The sequence below is a fragment of the Heteronotia binoei genome, chromosome 14, assembly GCF_032191835.1.
Source record: "Heteronotia binoei isolate CCM8104 ecotype False Entrance Well chromosome 14, APGP_CSIRO_Hbin_v1, whole genome shotgun sequence".
Lineage (NCBI taxonomy): Eukaryota > Metazoa > Chordata > Lepidosauria > Squamata > Gekkonidae > Heteronotia > Heteronotia binoei.
This window is the reverse complement of record NC_083236.1, coordinates 34,128,524-34,147,144: the sequence shown is the minus strand read 5'-3', so window position 1 is coordinate 34,147,144 and position 18,621 is coordinate 34,128,524. Positions and strand designations below refer to the sequence as shown.

Below are 18,621 nucleotides of genomic sequence, written 5' to 3'. Positions count from 1 at the left end.
TGGAGAAAACAGCCCTAAGAAGAAGATGACATTGAGGGAAGCAGGGAAGGACTGTGGATGTTTTTGGAAGGAGCCCTGTAAAAAAGAGAGAGCTTGCAAGGAGTAAGAAATCATGAGCGCAACAACATTTTAAAAGGAAGGGTTGTGGCTCCATGGCAGAGCATCTGCTTGGTATGCAGAAGATCCCAGGTTCAATCCCTGGCATCTCCAGTTAAAAGGACAAAGCAGAAGGTTTTGTGAAGGACCTCTAGCAAAGACCCTGGTGAGCCACTGCCAGTCTGAGTAGACAATACTGACTTTGATGGACCAAAGGTCTGATTCAGTATAAGACCGTTTCATGTGATTTTATGTGAGTTCCGTGGCATCCCCTTAAAGACTTAACTGATTGACTGAACAAATGAATTTCATGAGTGACAGGCAAAAAGTGAAACCTCAATCTATTGGTATAAGTCTGGAGTTCTGCATGCAAATGTCAGATGATAGATAGCCCTTGCATCCCACGGTGTTTTAATCCACTCTTCACGGTCTGCCAGACCCCATTTGCAGACAGGATCAACCAACAGAGGATCATTTTATGCACTGGATGAAAGCAGGATCTAGGCCAGGAAGCATTACGTTTTCACAAATGTTAGTCTTTTTAAGGTGGAAATTTTGCTTCTGAGAAATGAAGGAAGATTTGCAGGGGCATTTCCCCCACCCCTCCCAGTCTGGAGGATCACAATTGTTGCTTGGGAAACTCCGCATGGTGTTTGTTTTGTTTTATTTACTACATTTATAGCCTGCCTTTCTCCCAAATGAAGACCCAAAGCAGCTTTGGCCTGTGGGTAGGTTAGGCTGAGAGTTCACCTAGTATGGTTCAGAACAAGTGGAAATTTGAAACTCAGTTTTGTTCCAGGCAGACTGCTGTTTCACGGTAATTTTGTCCAACTCCCTGACGTCTTGAGTAGTTATGATGAGAGCTGAATATTCAGGCCTAGAAGATGCTAACATTGTCCAAGAACAAATGCTGCGCTGACAGAAGAATACTGATCAATTCGATACCACTAGTTTAGCTTTTATGGATCATCAATGTAATTTTTTCTCATATTTTATTTGGAAACATTTTAACTCATCTTTGGTAAAATATTGCTACGGCAGGGAACACCATCCTAACACAAGATGATGATGATGATATTGGATTTATATCCCGCCCTCCACTCTGAATCTCAAAGTCTGAGAGGCTCACAATCTCCTTTATCTTCCTCCCCCACAACAGACACCCTGTGAGGTGGGTGGGGCTGGAGAGGACTCTCACAGCAGCTGCCCTTTCAAGGACAACCTCTGCCAGAGCTATGGCTGACCCAAGGCCATGCTAGCAGGTGCAAGCGGAGGAGTGGGGAATCAAACCCGGTTCTCCCAGGTAAGAGTCCGCACACTGAACCACTACACTAAACTGAATTGAACTGATCATACAGTATATTTCAGTGACATAATGGTTGGATCCAGCCAGCTTTTTCACTCTATCGCACATAGCTCCCCTCCTTACTAGTCTCCAACCCACATGGCCTATGCCCATGCAGGTCCCACAATCCCTAGCACAGCCTACTGGGATGGTCAAAGGGGACCTGTTTATTCACTTTTCACCAGCAGAGAAGCTGGATGGATCCAACCCTTAACTGCAGCACTAGCAGGCCTATCCAGCAGTCAAAAGCTAACCTGAATATGAATTTTTTAAAAAAAATTAAATGGATCAAATTCCCAGATCTGGTAGACGTCTTCGGAGAGATGGTTTTACAATCTCAACTCAAGTTTCTCTGCTGAGACCTATCCTTTCACAAGAGTAGACACTTGCAATAAATTGTCACTGCTGGATTTCAGTGTAGGTGGAGCACACATGCGGGGGAAGGCACTCTAAGTAAAGCCAACCAGGACATAAAGAATTCTGAAGGTCAGTGCCTACAGTCTTGAGCTGGGCTTAGAAACACCGGCAGCCACAACCACCACCATGTACCAAGAATCACCACCCATTATAGCATACATTGGGCAGGTGGAAAAAGCATTATGGAACCAATCAGAGTATTAAAATTTACAAAATTTGACAGGGAGAGGATGTAGCTGGTTATATTATAATTGAAATTCACTGCGTATCTGAAGCAAACTCCTGGCCACATTTGAATCTACTTCTCTGAAGTATTCATTGATTTATGCCCTGCTTTTCGCCCCAATGGGGACCCAAAATGCTTACTACGTCATTTTCCTCACTTGTTTTATCCTCACAACAACCCTGGGAGGTAGGTCAGGCTGAGAGTGTGTGTGACTGGGCCCATGGTCCCACTGGAAACTCCGACAGAGTGAGGATCTGACCCTGGTTCTTCCAGATCCTAATTTGACACTCACTAGGCAAACAACTAGAATCCCATTGAATCCAAGCAAGAGAAGATGCTGAACGGAGAGACAAATAAATATACAGGCACTGCAGTGGTCATATGCAGCCATTAGATGCAAAGACAGATGCATCTTGAAGACAGGAACGCCTGCTGAGCTTTTCCATAAGTGCAGTTTAATATCAGCACCAAATCAGAGAAGGGGTCTGAATGAAAAGAGGCATTTGTTCCAAGAGGCACAGCATAGCTTACTAGGGGTGAAAGTGTAGTGCATATGGAAAGGAGGGGCTGTGGCTCAGTGGTAGAGCACCTGCTCGGCATGCAGAAGATTCCAGGTTCAATCCCTGGCATCTCCAGTTAAAGACTGGATAGTAGGTGATGTGAAAAACCTCAGCCTGAGCGCTTGGATAGCCACAGTCAGTCTGAGTACATGCTACTGGCTTTGATGAATGAAAGGTCTGATTCAGTATAAGGCAGCTTCATGTGTTCATCGGCATACACAGAAAAGCCGTTCGCCCCCTGGTGGCAGAAGAAAAGCAGCTGGTAAGCATTTCAAAAAGCACATTTACAGTAGAAGTCTAGTAGTCACTACCAGGGATGGAATTCTAGCAGGAGCTCCTTTGTATATTAGACCACATACCCCTGATGTAGCCAATCCTCCAAGAGCTTACAAGGCTCTTTTTTGTAAGCTCTTGGAGGATTGGCTACATTAGGGGTGTGTGGCCTAATATACAAAGGAGCTCCTGCTAGAATTCCACCTCTGGCCACTACCATCTACCATAGACAGTTCTGATCTATCAAATCTGGTATGTTCTGATATGAAGGCAAAGGCAGAGAAAGGCCTATCTGGAAACATGTTCTCCTGGAGATGTTGTGGATTGAGCCTGGGACTTTCTGGCATGCAAGCTCCACTACTGAGCTAAGAAAGGCCCCCTCCCTTAATTCCCAGGCCTTCCCCTAGCCTGCCCTTGATTCTTGTGCAGCAGAGGTGGGCTCGTCTTTGAAGACAGCATTAAGGGAATCATTTAATGGAAGTGTGATGCTACAGTGTGCATGTAAAGTGTGCTCCTTGACGACAGACAAATCCTCATGCCCAATCTTTATCTTCTTCCATCTGGCAGACATCTTTATGGTTCTGGGCAGCTACAATCTCATTTTCTTGGCAGTCTTGACAACTTGCATTTTATCTCCTATGGAATGGGTAAATACAATACCTGGTACAATAAAATTGATAAAATAACTGCTCCTCTCCCCATCTCAAGTTGACAGATATACAGCCAGTCCTGGTTGCTCTAACGCAGTGCTGTTCAACTGGAAACTCAAAGTGAATGCATGAAGCAGCCTTATACTGAATCAGACTCTTGGTCCACCAAAGTCAGCACTGTCAACTCAGGCAGGCAGCGGCTCTCCCGAGTCTTATGCAGAGGCCTTTCACATCACTTACTGATCCTTTTTAAATTGGAGATGATGGGGACTCTTCTGCCAAGCCAAGGGCCTTCAAAAAGCAACTGCCTTGCACCAAGTCAGGTAATTGCTCTACCAAGGACAGTGTCACCAGCTCTGACTGGCAGCAGCTCTCCAGGGTCTCAGACAAAACCTGTTTGCAAAAGAGGTACTCTGCAGAAGACCAGACAGGGCAGCATTCTGGAACACACACAAAGCTGCCTTATACCGAATCAGACCAGTGGTCCCTCAAGGTCAGCAGTGTCGACTCAGACTGGCAGTGGCTCTCAGACAGAGATCTTTCACATTGCCTTACTACTTGGTCCTTTTTTAATGGGAAATACTGGTGATTGAATCTGAGACCTTCTGCGTGCCTAGCAGATGTTCCACCACCGAGCTGCAGCCCCTCCAAGTTGCAATTCTGGCCTGGTGGTTACTAAGCAAACCCATCCCCATTTTCACCCTTGCTGGTGGTCAGCATAAACAGCCCCTCAATGGGCTAAATTTGGGTTAGTTAGTTCAAGTTTATTGTCCCTGCCACTAGCCTTCACAATTAAAACACATTCCAACCATTTGAAGCTCTCTCTGTTTAAATCCAGATCTACTATATTCAAGTTGCAAAATTATAAACTGTTCTCCAAGTGGTACGCGACACCATATTATCTATGCTGTGCTAAATTACTTCCCAATTCTTTGTGCTGGAAAGGTTGTGGTGAAACCGGAGCATATCTGCATTGCTGGTGATCCTGTATAAAAGTACAAGCCTTCTGGACTGCTGTGATTGACAAAATTTACATCATTATTGGTGATTCAATCCCTCATACACCAGTCTATTCTTTTAAATTATTGACCACAAAAATTTTTTTTTCCCCTCTCAAGGCAGAATTAATTTCTCTTCTACTCCTAGCAGGGAAAATCACATTGTCAAAAAACTGGAAATTAGCCAAAATCCCTTCTTTGACTCTGGTTTCAAAAAGTATGGGACATCGTAATCCAAGGCAAGATAGCGTCTCAAATTCTACTTAACAAAAATCTAAAAGGTGACAAATTCATAGAAAAATGGTTTACTTTTTTTGAATACTATCAATTCCTCAAAGAAGTGTAAAATACCAAAAAAAATTCTGGATTTTGTGATGTATTAATGTAGCTAAGCAATTGAGGACATCTTTGTTGTACTGGATTATGTATATGATTTTATACTGTGTGTAAATTAAGTTTAAAAACATATTTACAAACAAACAGACTTACGTTCCAAAGCTAAGTTTGAGTTATTTGGTCACAAGCCAGTCAGTCTAATGATTGCATGAAGCAGCCTTAATCAGACCTCTGATCCATCAGACACTTGGTCCACCAAAGTCAGCACTGTCAACTCAGGCAGGCAACGGCTCTTTTAATGACTGCCTCCCCCAAAGACCCCAGCCATGTTGCTTATCCCAGGTTCCACTTTCCCAGAGGCCCCCCCCCCAGCAACCTCTGAAAAATGGCTGGTGTTCAGGTTATCACTTAGTTGCTCTGGTCAGCCATGAGGAAACAAAAGCAGACACACAACACTGAATGCAAAATACACACCCCCAGCAACTGTATTTGAACAACACAGCAACTGAGTCTCCTTTTATTTGACCTTTCAATGTACATGCTAATTATTTTATAGAATTTACAGAATGGCTATGGAAAAAAACCAGAATTCTTTTAGAAAGCATAAAGAGAAAGGAGAGGGGAGAAAGATTTCTCAGCAAGCAATGATCATAGGGGTAAAAGCACATTGTGAATAAAAAGGGTAACATCTAGAAATAAAGGTAAACTTTTTTTTTCCTTTATCCATTAGATTCTCAGTGGGCTTCCTTTATTTCTTTTTAAACTTTTAAAAAAGTAAAAGCAGTATAGAATGTCACAGTATACATGGAGACGGAAGGACCAAAAGAAGACCTCGCGCACTCACAAAATACACACGCACACACACGCACAACATTTATCCCTGCTACTGGTCCAGGATTTCAAAAACTTTTAGTTCAACTTTCCAAAATTTTCCCATCCCTCATTTGTTGATAAAACTATACAGGATTACACTGTACATGAAGTTAAAATTACAAAAAAAGTTTGTATTTACAAAATCTGTACACACATTTGTAAAACTCACAAAAGTTGTCTATAATACATATCACAAGTTGCTACACCAAAATATTAAAAAAATGGGATAAAATTATACATTTCTCTTTCTCTCTCTTTCTCTCCGTTTTTTTTTTTTTTAAAGGGCTGATATTTCAAAGAGAACAGACTATCTAACGTCCCCACAATAAGACTGGCAAGAGAGCGACAAAGCCCAGCTGCCTCTGGATTGAGATAATGACTGCGGAGAAGCATCTCTTGACACTGGAAGCAGCTGAAACCCGTTTGCAGGGCAGGGTGGGGCAACTGGGCAGGGTGTGCAGTGCCACTGCATATGTACAGAAATTAGGAAACATGATTAAAGGATCTCTTTGGCTAATGTTTTGGCATTAAAGATATCTGAAGACATCTAGGGGGGCAGCCAGGGCTTCCCCCCCCTGTGCTATATAATTGCCAAGGGCACAACCCACCAAGACGAGGTTCAATAGAAGTCCCACCTGTGTAGCTTCCACTTGTTTCAATGAGACTCAGGTGGGAGATGTTCGCATCCAATGATAGAATGAGGAATCAAAAAATTCCAATCTGATAACATTTCACATAGTTATAAGACAAGATAACTGTGTTTGCTCTTACAGAATACTTTTTTCTTCTTCCTTAAAAAGAAAATGGTATCAAAACCACCAAGAAAAAAAAAAACAAGACATAGGAATAATTTACTTGACTTCTGTTTTCCTTCTAGAAACTGTACATTTTTTTTTAAACCAACACAAATCAGTTAACCAGGAAAATAAAAACGGTTGCTTCAGCATGTCAAGTAAATATTAGTGCAGAAGAGGTGGGGATGATTCTGTCCCACGGTATAAATAAACGTTATGTGTGGCAAACAATTAAATAAACCGTTGCACCCCTCTCCCACTCATACCTGGTACACAGATGCTCCTCAATGAAGATTAAAACGTCTTATCAAGTAATTTAAAGTGTATGTAGTGCAAAAAAATTAAAATTGTTACAACCAAGTTTTTATGCACATGCTGCTTCTTCGTGCTTTGTTTTCAACGGTATATTAAAAAATGTGGTGCCTGAAATCATGGACATGTATATATATACTTGTCACATTTGCTATGATGTCAGAAGCCACAGAAATATATTTCTGCCTCTGTATGTGTGTATGTGTGTGTGCATGTATACACACACCCTTTTGTTGTCTTTGAAAAGCATTTCCACCACATTGGTACACTTTACACAAAAACACAGACATATATATATATATATTTATATATATCCAATACCTGCTTCCAGATGCTCCAAGGCTCAGAAAGTTTGTGCTTCTAAGTCGTGCAGTCATTTGTGTGCACTTTCTTTAAACTCTTCCTTCTTCCAGCTCAGGAAAAGACAGAACAGTCTGTTTGCATCTATGCTGTAAAAGGACGAGGATAACCAAGAGGAAGAAAAACCAACGGCAACGGGGACCGACGGCTGATCTCCGACACAAGTTCTGTGCCCTCCGATGAACGGCTGAAAGGATTCTTCATCCTGCCCCACACACATGAATGGTGAGAGGCAGTTTTAAACACCAAAAAAAAAAATTATCCATCATACCGTGCTTTTAAAATATATGTAATTAGTGGCAGCAGATCAAGGCACGCTGTACTAATCTTGCAGCAATTTGATTAGCCATTATCGCTCACTGGGGGAGATCAGACGTTTTCAGCTGGCTGCTGGGTCTTGCGGGGCCATACAGAGTAACAGATGCTATGTGGTTATTCTGCATCACCTGCACCAAGAGGGATACAAAAGTAAGAATAAATCAGATGAATCAGCAATGCAAGTGGCAGCGTCGTCTAGTCTTGAACCAGTGGAGAGCAGCAGACTCTAGTGGGGAGAACTGGGTCTGATTTCCCCCGCCCTCCATATGAAGCCAGCTGGGTGGCCTTGGGCCAGTCACAGTTCTCTCAGAATTCTCTCAGCCCCACCAACCTCACAAGGTGCCTGTTGTGGGGAGAGGAAGGGAAAGGCAAGTGTAAGTCACTTTGAGATTCCGTCAGGTAGAGACAAGTGGCATATAAAGCCCAACTTTTCTTCTTCTTAAACAGCATGAAAAAGTAATTATAAATCTGAGGCTGTTCTGGAATACATCTGTTTTTCTTCTCTTAATCATCCATGTATGTTCTTCCTTTTCACTGGATTATTTAGTCAATAAATATTTCACACGGTAATCTGGGATTTGGGGGGTGGGCAGGGTTTGCAGTCAGCATGCGTTGTGGGATGCAAGTCAGTCATCTTAACACATCCAGTATATAACTAGTACCTCCACCTAGTTCACTGTACTATTTGAAACATAAACCCTGAATAATGGTGGGATAGATACCCTGACAATGGATCTCAGAAACTAAGGAGGGAGGGGAGGGGTCAGTTCTGGTTACCACTTGGATGGGAGACTGCCAAGGAAGTCCAGGGTTGCTACTCAGAGGCAGGCAACGGCAAACTCCCTGCCCCCCATCCCATTTATATCTTGCCTTGAAAACTTTACGGAGGTCAACGTAAGTTGGCTGAAGCGTGATGGCTCTTTCCATCAGTGTGGGATAAATACAGCCAGTGCTAGTAATAAATACAGTGTCTATAGACAACAATGCAATGAAATGGCCTGCACGCATCACAGCCTTCCTTACTTCCAACACACAGTTTCTGAAAGAACCACAAATAGCCAGTATTGCAAGAAATACAAGAATCCCACAAGTTCCGCTCTGCCACTTCTTCTAGGCAAATATGTTGTTCTTCCTAACCTCAAATATCATCCGCTGCAGTCCAAAACAAAACGTTGATCCAAATGGGTTTGTGTTGTTTGGAGACGATGACCTGAAAGAACACGAAAGAAGTCTGAAACACCAAATGATAAGATGGACAATCATTAAGTTTTGAGTGATAAATTTGGAAACAGCATCAATATGAACAACAACAGTTCTTTCTTCACTGGATGCCGATTCAGCCTTTCATCATATACACTCTCCTACTGTCATACAGGCTTCTTTTCTTTAACCATGGTTAAGCAATGGTGGCGCAGTGGCCAGTATTGGACCAGGATCTGGGAGATTTGGGTGTAAATCCCCACTTTGGTGTGGAAGTCTGTTGGGTGACCTCGGGCCAGTCACACACACTCAGCCTAACCTATCTTATAGGGTTGTTGTGAGGATAAAATGGAAGAGTGGGAGAATAATGTCAGCTGCTTTGGGACTCCAATAGGGAGAAAGGCTGGGTATAAACAAAGTAAACAGAGAATTGTTTGCTTGGCAAAGATTTAAGTCTCTAGATTCTCTTCCCGCTTGTTAGATTATTTATTTAATTAGCAAATTATTTATTTAATAAGGCTGCTATTGTCTTTCTATTCATGGAGGGGAATAAAGTTTGGCTCGCTACATTATAAATTCATTCTATATTTATTTATGATTCTATCCCAGTTTAATTATTCTAAAGGATCCATGGACACTACAGATCACAGACAGCCAAACCTGGCAGAGCAGGGTTCAAATTCCCATTCAGCTATTTCCTCCATTCTATTTGGGACCCGTTTATCTCAGCCTAACCTGGGTCACAAGACTGTGGGAAGGGCAAAGTGCTCTGGTCCCTGGAGGAAGGTTAGGCAAAACATGGATCAACAGATAGGGAGATGGTGCAGTCAATGCTAGGTGGACTTTTGCAAATTACAAGAATATTTCAGAAACTATTTCCTTTTCTTTGCTCAAGACACGGCATGAGCTTTGCTATTAAGTTTTACTAGCTCTCTCTTTCTGTTGCCCAGCTAAGTGAGGGCAGTGGGTCAGTAGCAGAGCCTCAGTTTAGAATGCAGAAGGTCCTAGGTTCAATCCCCAGCATCTCCAATTAAAAGGATCCGGTAGTAGGTGATGGGAAAGACCTGAGATTCTGGAACGCCACTGCCAGTCAATGTCGATCTTGATAGACCAATGATCTGATTCAGTGTAAGGCAGATAAATATGTTCACTTCTTTAACTCAAACAATTCTTATCTAAGTGACAAAAAAAAAGAACAAATCTTTACCTATGAAGTACCACTGGCTTCTCCACTGGGTGTCCAAGAAGATCCTGAATATTATCCCACTGTAAGCATATGACAGATCATAGAGAATAAAGAAGCATGCTTTGGATTGTCTTTCTTTTAGAAACGCAAAGTTTGGCTATGAACATTTAGCTTCTAACATTATTGTGCCAGTTTATGATTTTTGTAAAAAAACAAAAAACAAATTTAGAATAAAATAAAATTGTAATAACAGAATGTTTGTGACTTTGAGTTCAGCTGCAAGCAACTGACTTTGACTTCCAAATGTCTTTGCATTATAAGGAGACAAGTATTAAATAGCTTATTAATTGGTTTATAAATCTGGTCACCACACTACACTGCAAAATCCTCCGCTCTCTCTTTTTTAAAAAGAAAGTTCCTAGCCTTCATGGATAAGAGAGAACAAAGCCCGCTCTTTCTCTAGTTTGACTGGAGGGTTATAGTTACAAAAGCCAAAGAGGGCCTTTTCTATTATGATTTCCCCACCATGCAACTGAAATGTTTCTTTGTAGTTCCTCTAAGTGTAATCAGGTTTTCACAAGTATATTTACACACTGTAATTGTGTAAGAGTTTTGGGAGAAGTGTTTATTTTACATGGCCCAAGTAAACTTCTTTTGGCAGAGTTTTGAATGCGCAGACTGTATTTTTAGGCTGGCCTTACATACTATGGGTTTATACTCATTGCTGAAAGCCACTTGGACTCCCATGTTCAAGGGATGATAAACAGGATCCAAACTTTTAAATATGAAAGTGATACTACTAAAAGAACAAAAAATGAAGGTAAAATGAAGCTAGTCAAAAGTAGAGAACAGATTCTAGTGGCAATAACTAATCTTCAGTTCAGACAGCATCCCAGCTAATAGACATCACTCTATGCTAAAATATCCACAGCTGTCACCCTTTTGCAATCACACAGCTGGACTACTGTAACACACTCTTTGTGGGGCTGCCCTTGAAGTCAGTCTACAAAAAGCAACTAATTCAGTAGAACACAAAAGCCTGATAATTGCCAGGGACTAGTCATTAGGAAAACATCTTGCCTATTTTATAACAGCCACATTGGCTGTCAGCTGGTTTGAGTTCAATTCAAAGTGCCAGTTATGACATCTCTCCCCCTATGCTCCCTTTGTGTCACTTACAGCCCTTCAGCTGGCACCTCTGCTTGTCCATTTAAGCCCACCTGCCTGGCATCCACCAGAGTCCACTCCTCCTCAATAGTGGCTCCCACCTTGCGGAACTGACTCCATGAGGAAGCAAGGAGGGCACTGACCTTAAGAGGCTTTTAAAGAGGTGTTATAAACCTGTTTTACCTCCTCCCCAGGGCTTTAAACAGAGGGTTTGATCCACAGGCATTTTCTTGTGGGGAGGCAATCAACAGAGTTTGATTAAATCACCGATTATGTTTTAGAACTGCATGCTGCCTTGAACCAAAAGGGAAAAGTGGGGTATGTGTTCCTATAAGTACATTTTTAACATCTCACAGTCCAAATCTACACACTACTTGAAAGTGAACCCTACTGTGTTTATTGGGGTTCACTCCTAAGAGTCCACAGCACTACAAGCCGTAAGGATTAATAGCACAGGGTTTGACTCTGTTAAATCTGCATACATTAGTGAGTGAATAAATAATAATTGCAAAGAAAAAAGCACACACCATTCTATTTTTAGATAATCCCCATGAATCTTAGAAGAGGCATGTTCAGCCAGGCAATGTTCCCTCTAAGGTGTAGAGTCTTGTGAGCAAAAATTCTACTTTGTGAGCTACTGGCATTAAAGTTCTGAGCTCCTGTCGTTAAAGTTCTGAGCTACTGCATAAATTAGCTTGCTCTGGGGCAACCCTTCCTGAGTTAAGGCAAAAATGTGTGAGCTGGAGGCTAAAAATCTGTGAGCAAGCTCACACTAACTCAGCTTAGAGGGAATACTGCAGCCAGGTGAGGATGCCTCTTCTAAGATCACATGCCATCTATGGTTTTTGCAAGTATGCATATCAAATGCAATTCCCCAATCAAGATTAGCCCATTAGCCTAACAGATTAATCGAAACAGTGCATGATATCAACAAATACTTTGCAACAAATAACTTTATCACCTCAGCAGATGCTAAGCAGAATTAAGTTCCACAATCCAGCACTTGCAAAATACAGGTTATTCTGCAATCCTTGCAGAATTTCCTTCCTTTGCTGCGGAATCTACATTTCTGACTTGTACTAAACAAGCATCCCTTTCCTTAATGTACAATAAAGGGATGTACAACTCTTGCAGTTTAGAAGGTACTCTAGAAAACGTTAACTCCAGCTGCAACTTACCTTGCTATAAGTTGTGCATGTTTCTGTCTGTGAATCAGTGCTATCTGTTTGCAGAGAACAGAAGTTCTTGTTAGATGACACTTAAAAGGTACACTCTACTCCTTCTACAAACTAACTGCAAATATTCTTCTCCTTCCACAAATGAGAGATGTTTGACTCGCCTTGACTACAGCCAGGGCTTTTTCGGCCCTGGCCCACACCTAGTGGAATGAGCTTCCCTTGGAGATCAGGGCCCTGTGGGACCTATCACACTTCCGCAGGGCCTGCAAAACAGAGCTCTTCTGCCAGGCCTTCAGTTGAAGCAGCAGACATCACCTTCTGTTAGGCTTCCCCCAGCCCCCACTCCAGCATTCTTGGGATCTGATGGATCTCTGGACCTGATTCGGTCATGATTGTCAACTCATTGTTTTTAAGTTCTGTATTTTAGCTGTTTTATATTGTAAATTTTAATGTTGTTTTAATGTCTAATTTTCTGATGGAACCCACCCTGAGTCTACTTTGAGGGACGAACAGGATACATAAATTGAATAAATAACAACAACAACATTATTAAATGGCACATGTCGTGAGTTAGGTGTTCCACAGAAAATAAAAGCGCATCCTCTGCTAGATAGCTTATTCTAAGGGTCATTTTAGATCAATTTCCCAAGTGTCTCAGAGTTAAAGGTATACTATTTACTGAAAATGGAATCAAACTTCACCTTTACAACTTTAAATGATCTTGGGGGGGGGGGGGTCGTCCCCAATGTGGTGGCCACGGGTGCCATGTTGCCCACTGAAACCTTTCTTGCTGCCCATCAAGTGTTTTTAGAAAGTGAGCTGGGGCTTTTACCCAGTAAAGATTCTGACTGGCCAGTGGAGATTTGTTTGAATGTGCAGATTTCTATCGATGTTGCTTTGACAGCAGCTGCCACCACAGCACAAGGATATTCACTGTGTGACTGCAGGAAAGCTGCAGCAGCTATTTTGAGACTGTCTCCACCTCCTGCAGCAGCCATTTTGTGGCTGCGCCCACCATGTTGTGTCAGAATTCCAAAGGTGCCCGCAGGCTCAAAATGGCTGAGGGCCCCTGATCTACAGTGAAAATGTAAAAAATGATCTACCTGCAAAGGAAGTGGGTGCTCAAAAGTTGAGTTTAACAACTAAAATATACTACAGGTATTCCACTCTATGACAATTAAAAATGCGAATATCAATTTGTCAAAACTCCACTACAGACCAAAAGGATTATATACATAAAACCAACAGGCCAAACATGTTTCAGCTTAATGTGTCTTCTTCAGTGGCCTACAGTCCAGCCAAGGAGTCCATCTCTTGTGATGGAACATGAATTACTGTTCTGGGTGTGCCTCCTGATTGGCTTTTCAGTTGTGACTCAGGCAGAACTGCAACAGGGCAGGTAACTCTTTCCATACCTCTGTATTGGAAGAGACTGAATCATACCCAGAGATAAGGCACACTAATCCCCCCCATGGAAAGTGAGAAAAAAGAAGCAAGGTTAGAGGGGTAAATCAAACAGGGATGCAGCAGACAGACTCCTCTGGGAATGTACTTTGCGTGCGTACTGATCAAATAAACTGGCAGAGTGGAGAATTATGTACGCAGCTTGGGTGTCCATTGGGAAGAAATCCAGGATATAAATGAGATAGGCCAATAAATAAATAAGCAGTTCTCTCCTGGCACACACTCTTTAAGAATGCCTGCTTTAGATGCTGTTTTTAAACGCAACAGGAATACGAAGAGTTGTGTAATAAGCTACATATCCCATGGGTTAAACTGACATTCACCCTATTTTCTACTTAAGCAGGGCCATGTGAATGGCAGATCAAGGATGGGGCTTGTGACACTGCTGGAAGCTGCACTGATGCTGATCTATGACTGGTAATCCCAGGAACTGGTGTCAATTACCTCTGCACTCCCTAATTTCACATCCTGTTATGGAGCTGTGTTACAAATATCCTCTGCAGGCAAAGGACCAAATGATGAAAGGGAATAAATGTAAAAAAACAACACCACCTGCTTGTACAAACACGTATCTCGGGCTGGTTGGAAATTTGTGCATGAACATGAATTGTATCCTGCAAACTGACTCTGCATCCCCACCAAAAAAATATGTTTCTTTCACTCAAGAGATCATTTTCCAGGCTACGCAAATGTAAATGCCAGTTTGGTGTAGTGGTTAAGTGTGAGGACTCTTATCTGGGAGAACCAGGTTTGATTCCCCACTCCTCCACTTACACCTGCTGGAAAGGCCTTGGGTCAGCCATAGCTCTGGCAGGGCAGCTGCCTTGAAAGGGTAGCTGCTGTGAGAGTCCTCACAGGGTGCCTGTTGTGGGGGAGGAAGGTAAAGGAGATTGTGAGCCGCTCTGAGACTCTTCAGAGTGGAGGGCAGGATATAAATCCAATAAATAGCAAACCCACAACTTTAAAAGTTTTCAGAAACTTTACCATGGAGAAGATGGGGTGGGGGTGGGGAGATGAACTTGGAGAAGAGGCCAAGGAGAAGTGAGAACAGAAAGTGGATCCAAAGAACATAAATTGGGTAATTCTATGATGATCCAGGTACGTTTTGGAAGGGGTGATGGGAGTGGGCTGGAGGAACAGTAATAGGTCGGCTGTTCAAGGCAAACGGATCAATGTGGTGGGAGAAGGAAGCAAAAGAGGCAGGGCTGCAAGCACCTACTGTGGCTCCACAGGCATACAGAAAGTGGCACTGGGTACACAAGCTCAAGTCTCAGCACTTTGGTTTCTTAAAGCCATATGTTTCTAGTTCTCATGGCTGCAGAAATGTCCCAATTCCCAAACATTTCCTGCTTAATAGTATTAATGTGCCCCTCCTCAAAAATAATGAACTGGAAATTTTTCCAGTGCCTTAAACAAGAGCACGATATGATCTGATTTCTATACGTAGTATAGAAATTTAAACCCATGGTGTTGTTATGACTCAATAACATTCATTGTTTTATTGCTTGATGGATTTTATGAGCCCTGGGAAAGGGTGGGGTATAAATTAAATAAATAAATCAACAAATAATAATAATAATAATTGAACTAAAATATTTGATTTGGGGGGAGGGGAGAGATCAAGTGTCGCTTCAGTGCTATATTCAAACAAATCCAATGCTTTACTATTTTCATCAAAATAACATTTTAAAACATTTGAAGACAATGCAGCATGTATTTCCTTTACATTGATTAGATGTAAGGGATGAGGGAGGCACTGAAACTATTTATTCTGCATTTATTCAGGGTCAAAAGGATGGGGGTTCCAAACCCCATAAAAGGGATTTTAAAAAGCATAAAACACCACATACACCGATTTACAGGTATGTTCTCTGTCTTACCTCGTTTAATAGCTAGTGGAATCTTGAATTCACAACGGTGGTAGCTAGAAAATTGAAATTGAAAAAGGAATTAGCACTGGTGAAATTGAGGCCTACTGCTTCTGACAATGACTTGTAGCCAGCGTGGTGCTGTGGTTAGAATGTTGGATGACATGGAAGCTGGCTGGGTGACTTCAGGCAAGGGATGCCAACTCTGGGTTGAGAAATACCTGGAGATTTTAGGGATGGAGCCTGGAAAAGGTGGGGTTTGTAGAGGGGAGGGACCTCAGAAGTCCACCTTCCAAAACAGCCACTTTCTTCCTGGGAAGTGACAACTCTATGGTAAAGAAGTTACTCCAGGCAGACTGAAGTGGAATTTGGAATCCTTGGGGCTCAATTTTAGTTATCCTTTAAAAAAAAATCATAGCAGCCCCATGAAACATGCTGGGGGTGAAGGAGGGGAAATAACTGTATTGACCAAGACTTAAACACCAGTAGGGAACTGGGATAGCAGGTAGAGATTGGGCACCCTGTGAATTGCCATAATTTCATGCATTTCCCAAATGTAAAAAATAACAACAACAGTCTCACTACTCACATATTGAAGTTGTAGTGACCAGGATAATTAGTGTGTAGGACAAATTTCTTCACTTTGTGGGTGTTTGCATCAAAAAGGATATCCTGCAAGTGAAAATTGGAGGGGGGGGGGGAAGTGGGCCAACTGTAAATGAAATTATTAAAACAATTACCCATAAATCAGCAAAACACTGCAATGTGCACTCCCCCAAGCAACAACTTCAACACAGATTTCTATCAGAAACCAATGAAGAAATATTATGGCAATGCCACGGTGCAAGATAAGAATTTCTCTTTCCCTGGAGGGAGCCCCCCCTGCCAAATCTATGTAACATCTTTTACAAGGATCAACCAAAACAACACAAACTTTTGAGTTTGCCAGACATCTTCATCTAGCTAGGTGTTACAAAATAAAAAAGAATCAAGGGGTGAGCAGATTTTTTCAGGTCATGATCATTAGAACTTATCTCATGAGCATTTTTGAGAGACACTGAGCAGAAATGCTGTTTTGAATAGCTGCAGGTGCCAGATTTTGGAACTTAAAGGAACTGAGCACAGTTTATCTTTTCTGTGCCATTTTTTCCCTCCATAAGAGGCTCTGCTAATCGACAAGGCAGAGATTCCTTCCAGTACTGCTTTTTCTCAAGCGCATTTTGTGTCTGATGGAGCAAGGTTTCATTCTGTGCACAGTGAATATCAATTATGTACAATGTGCTCTGTACCACCCTGATGGAGTTCATGTGTCATTAACCAAACAGACAAGGGGGAAAAAAGGAAAGGTAAGATTCAGCGCTCCCAGCAAACAGCAATTAAGGATTCATACGATATCGGCTCCCACATCAATTACTTAACACGTCCTAGGTGTTACGCAAAGTTACATAAGCTCCACTAGATAGTAATTGCTTTGAAAATCTGCAGCTTACCACTCCCAATGTGAAGTAGTTGAAGAAGTAGTCATTGCATTTGGAAGGAACCTGCTTGTGAGGGGACGGCGAATGAATTTTCATCTACAAAGAAAACCACAGAACAAAGCAGTAGACAAGCGCACCTTTAAGACCAACTAAGTTTTACTCAGAATGAAAGCTTTTTATTGCTCTTAAGCAGACTTCATCAGACGAAATGGAACGGCAAGTTATCTTTAAATATAGAGAAAGTGGGCAGTGAGTTGATATATAGAGTTCATCATACCAGGAGTATGGAGGCAAAACCCTTTTCAAACTCAACTAGGTCTGTCCACTTTCACAAATATAACCGTTGACTGGCAATGGAATAAACATTCAGCCCCAACAGCAATCATCACTGCCACTAGATAATTTCAGCATCTGAGACACAATGAATGCAACTTCGCATAATCAGGAGGCGGGGCAATTAACCTCCCATCTTCTCCATCTCCTAACACTTTACATGGCAGTCAAGAGGAATGAAAGGTCTTCTCCAGCCCACAAGGCTCTCGGCTCCATCTTTTGTTCAATTTCCCCCCTTAGGAAAAATTTAGGAGTCCTCCTCTTTCCTTCCCCTCCCCACTGAATATTCATACAATTGGGAACTTTCAGAAATTCATGATTCAAATAGATTCCAAGAATTAATGTTTGCAAAGGGAACGTGGTTGCAGTTTTTGCCATGCAGAAGTATTCCTAGCTGCCACATATGGCGCCTGGCTCTTTCAGCAACAGTCTATGAGACTGAGAGGAAAAAGGGCCTTCTGAGTTCAAGAATCCCATTGCCCAAATGCTTAGAACAATCGTCAACAAAAAGGCAGGCAAAGAAGGCCAAGCTTTCAAGGCACCACGGGAGCTGTAGGGATGGCATAAAGGTGGGGGGGGGGAGAGAAAATGAGAAAGGGCACACAAAGAACGAGGTAATGCAGAAACGAAAGACTAAGGTCCACTTCTCACAAATAGTCAGTGAGTTAGCAAATGTGTGCCACAACTGTGCAGAGAACCCAGGGGAAGAGTGGGTCTTGCAAAGTTCCTTCTTACAAAAAAATTCCCTATGCACAGAAATCCAGCATGTCAAAGAGCAAGTGTAATGTCCATTTATTTGTTTTGTCACAACCTGCAAGTTATCTACATGCAGGGCTGGTTTTCATGAAAGCCTATTTTCATCTTGGGAACCTCTGGCTGCAGTCTGAAATTTCAAGTGGTATAGTTCTGACACAGGATTACCATCTTGCTTGTAAGGCCAAAATAAACAAACATGTAACATGGGTTTGGGAGACCGCAAAGGCAAAAAAAGCCCCTTGATTGAGTGGGGTAGCCAGGAAGAGGAGATCCCAGTTCAGAGATAGGAATGGCATATCCTGGAGCAAAAGACCCAGGACACTTGGAAAGGGAGTATTTATTAGGGAACTTTATGCCCTTGTTATCTAATGTGTGGATAGCCTACTTGATTTTTTTAGTGTGCTGATTAGTCCTGACCTGGACAGCCCAGGCT

General features: G+C 42.2%; 1 protein-coding gene across 3 annotated transcripts in view; it reads right to left on the bottom strand.

The window, feature by feature from the left end:
- Nucleotides 1–5,361: 5,361 nt before the first annotated feature.
- Nucleotides 5,362–18,621, bottom strand: part of PHAF1 (phagosome assembly factor 1) — a 71,568-nt gene continuing 58,308 nt past the window's right edge. For 2 of the 3 annotated variants that reach the window (XM_060253889.1, XM_060253891.1), the window contains exons 11-17: nucleotides 17,112–17,195; nucleotides 16,211–16,293; nucleotides 15,634–15,677; nucleotides 12,290–12,333; nucleotides 9,966–10,024; nucleotides 8,696–8,789; nucleotides 5,362–7,686 (exon numbers count right to left, since the gene is read on the bottom strand). In XM_060253889.1, coding sequence (XP_060109872.1) covers nucleotides 7,597–7,686; nucleotides 8,696–8,789; nucleotides 9,966–10,024; nucleotides 12,290–12,333; nucleotides 15,634–15,677; nucleotides 16,211–16,293; nucleotides 17,112–17,195 — 498 coding nt within the window. In that variant the 3' untranslated portion in view covers nucleotides 5,362–7,596. The remainder of the gene's footprint in view (nucleotides 7,687–8,695; nucleotides 8,790–9,965; nucleotides 10,025–12,289; nucleotides 12,334–15,633; nucleotides 15,678–16,210; nucleotides 16,294–17,111; nucleotides 17,196–18,621) is intronic. The other variant, XM_060253892.1, reaches the window with a different exon arrangement.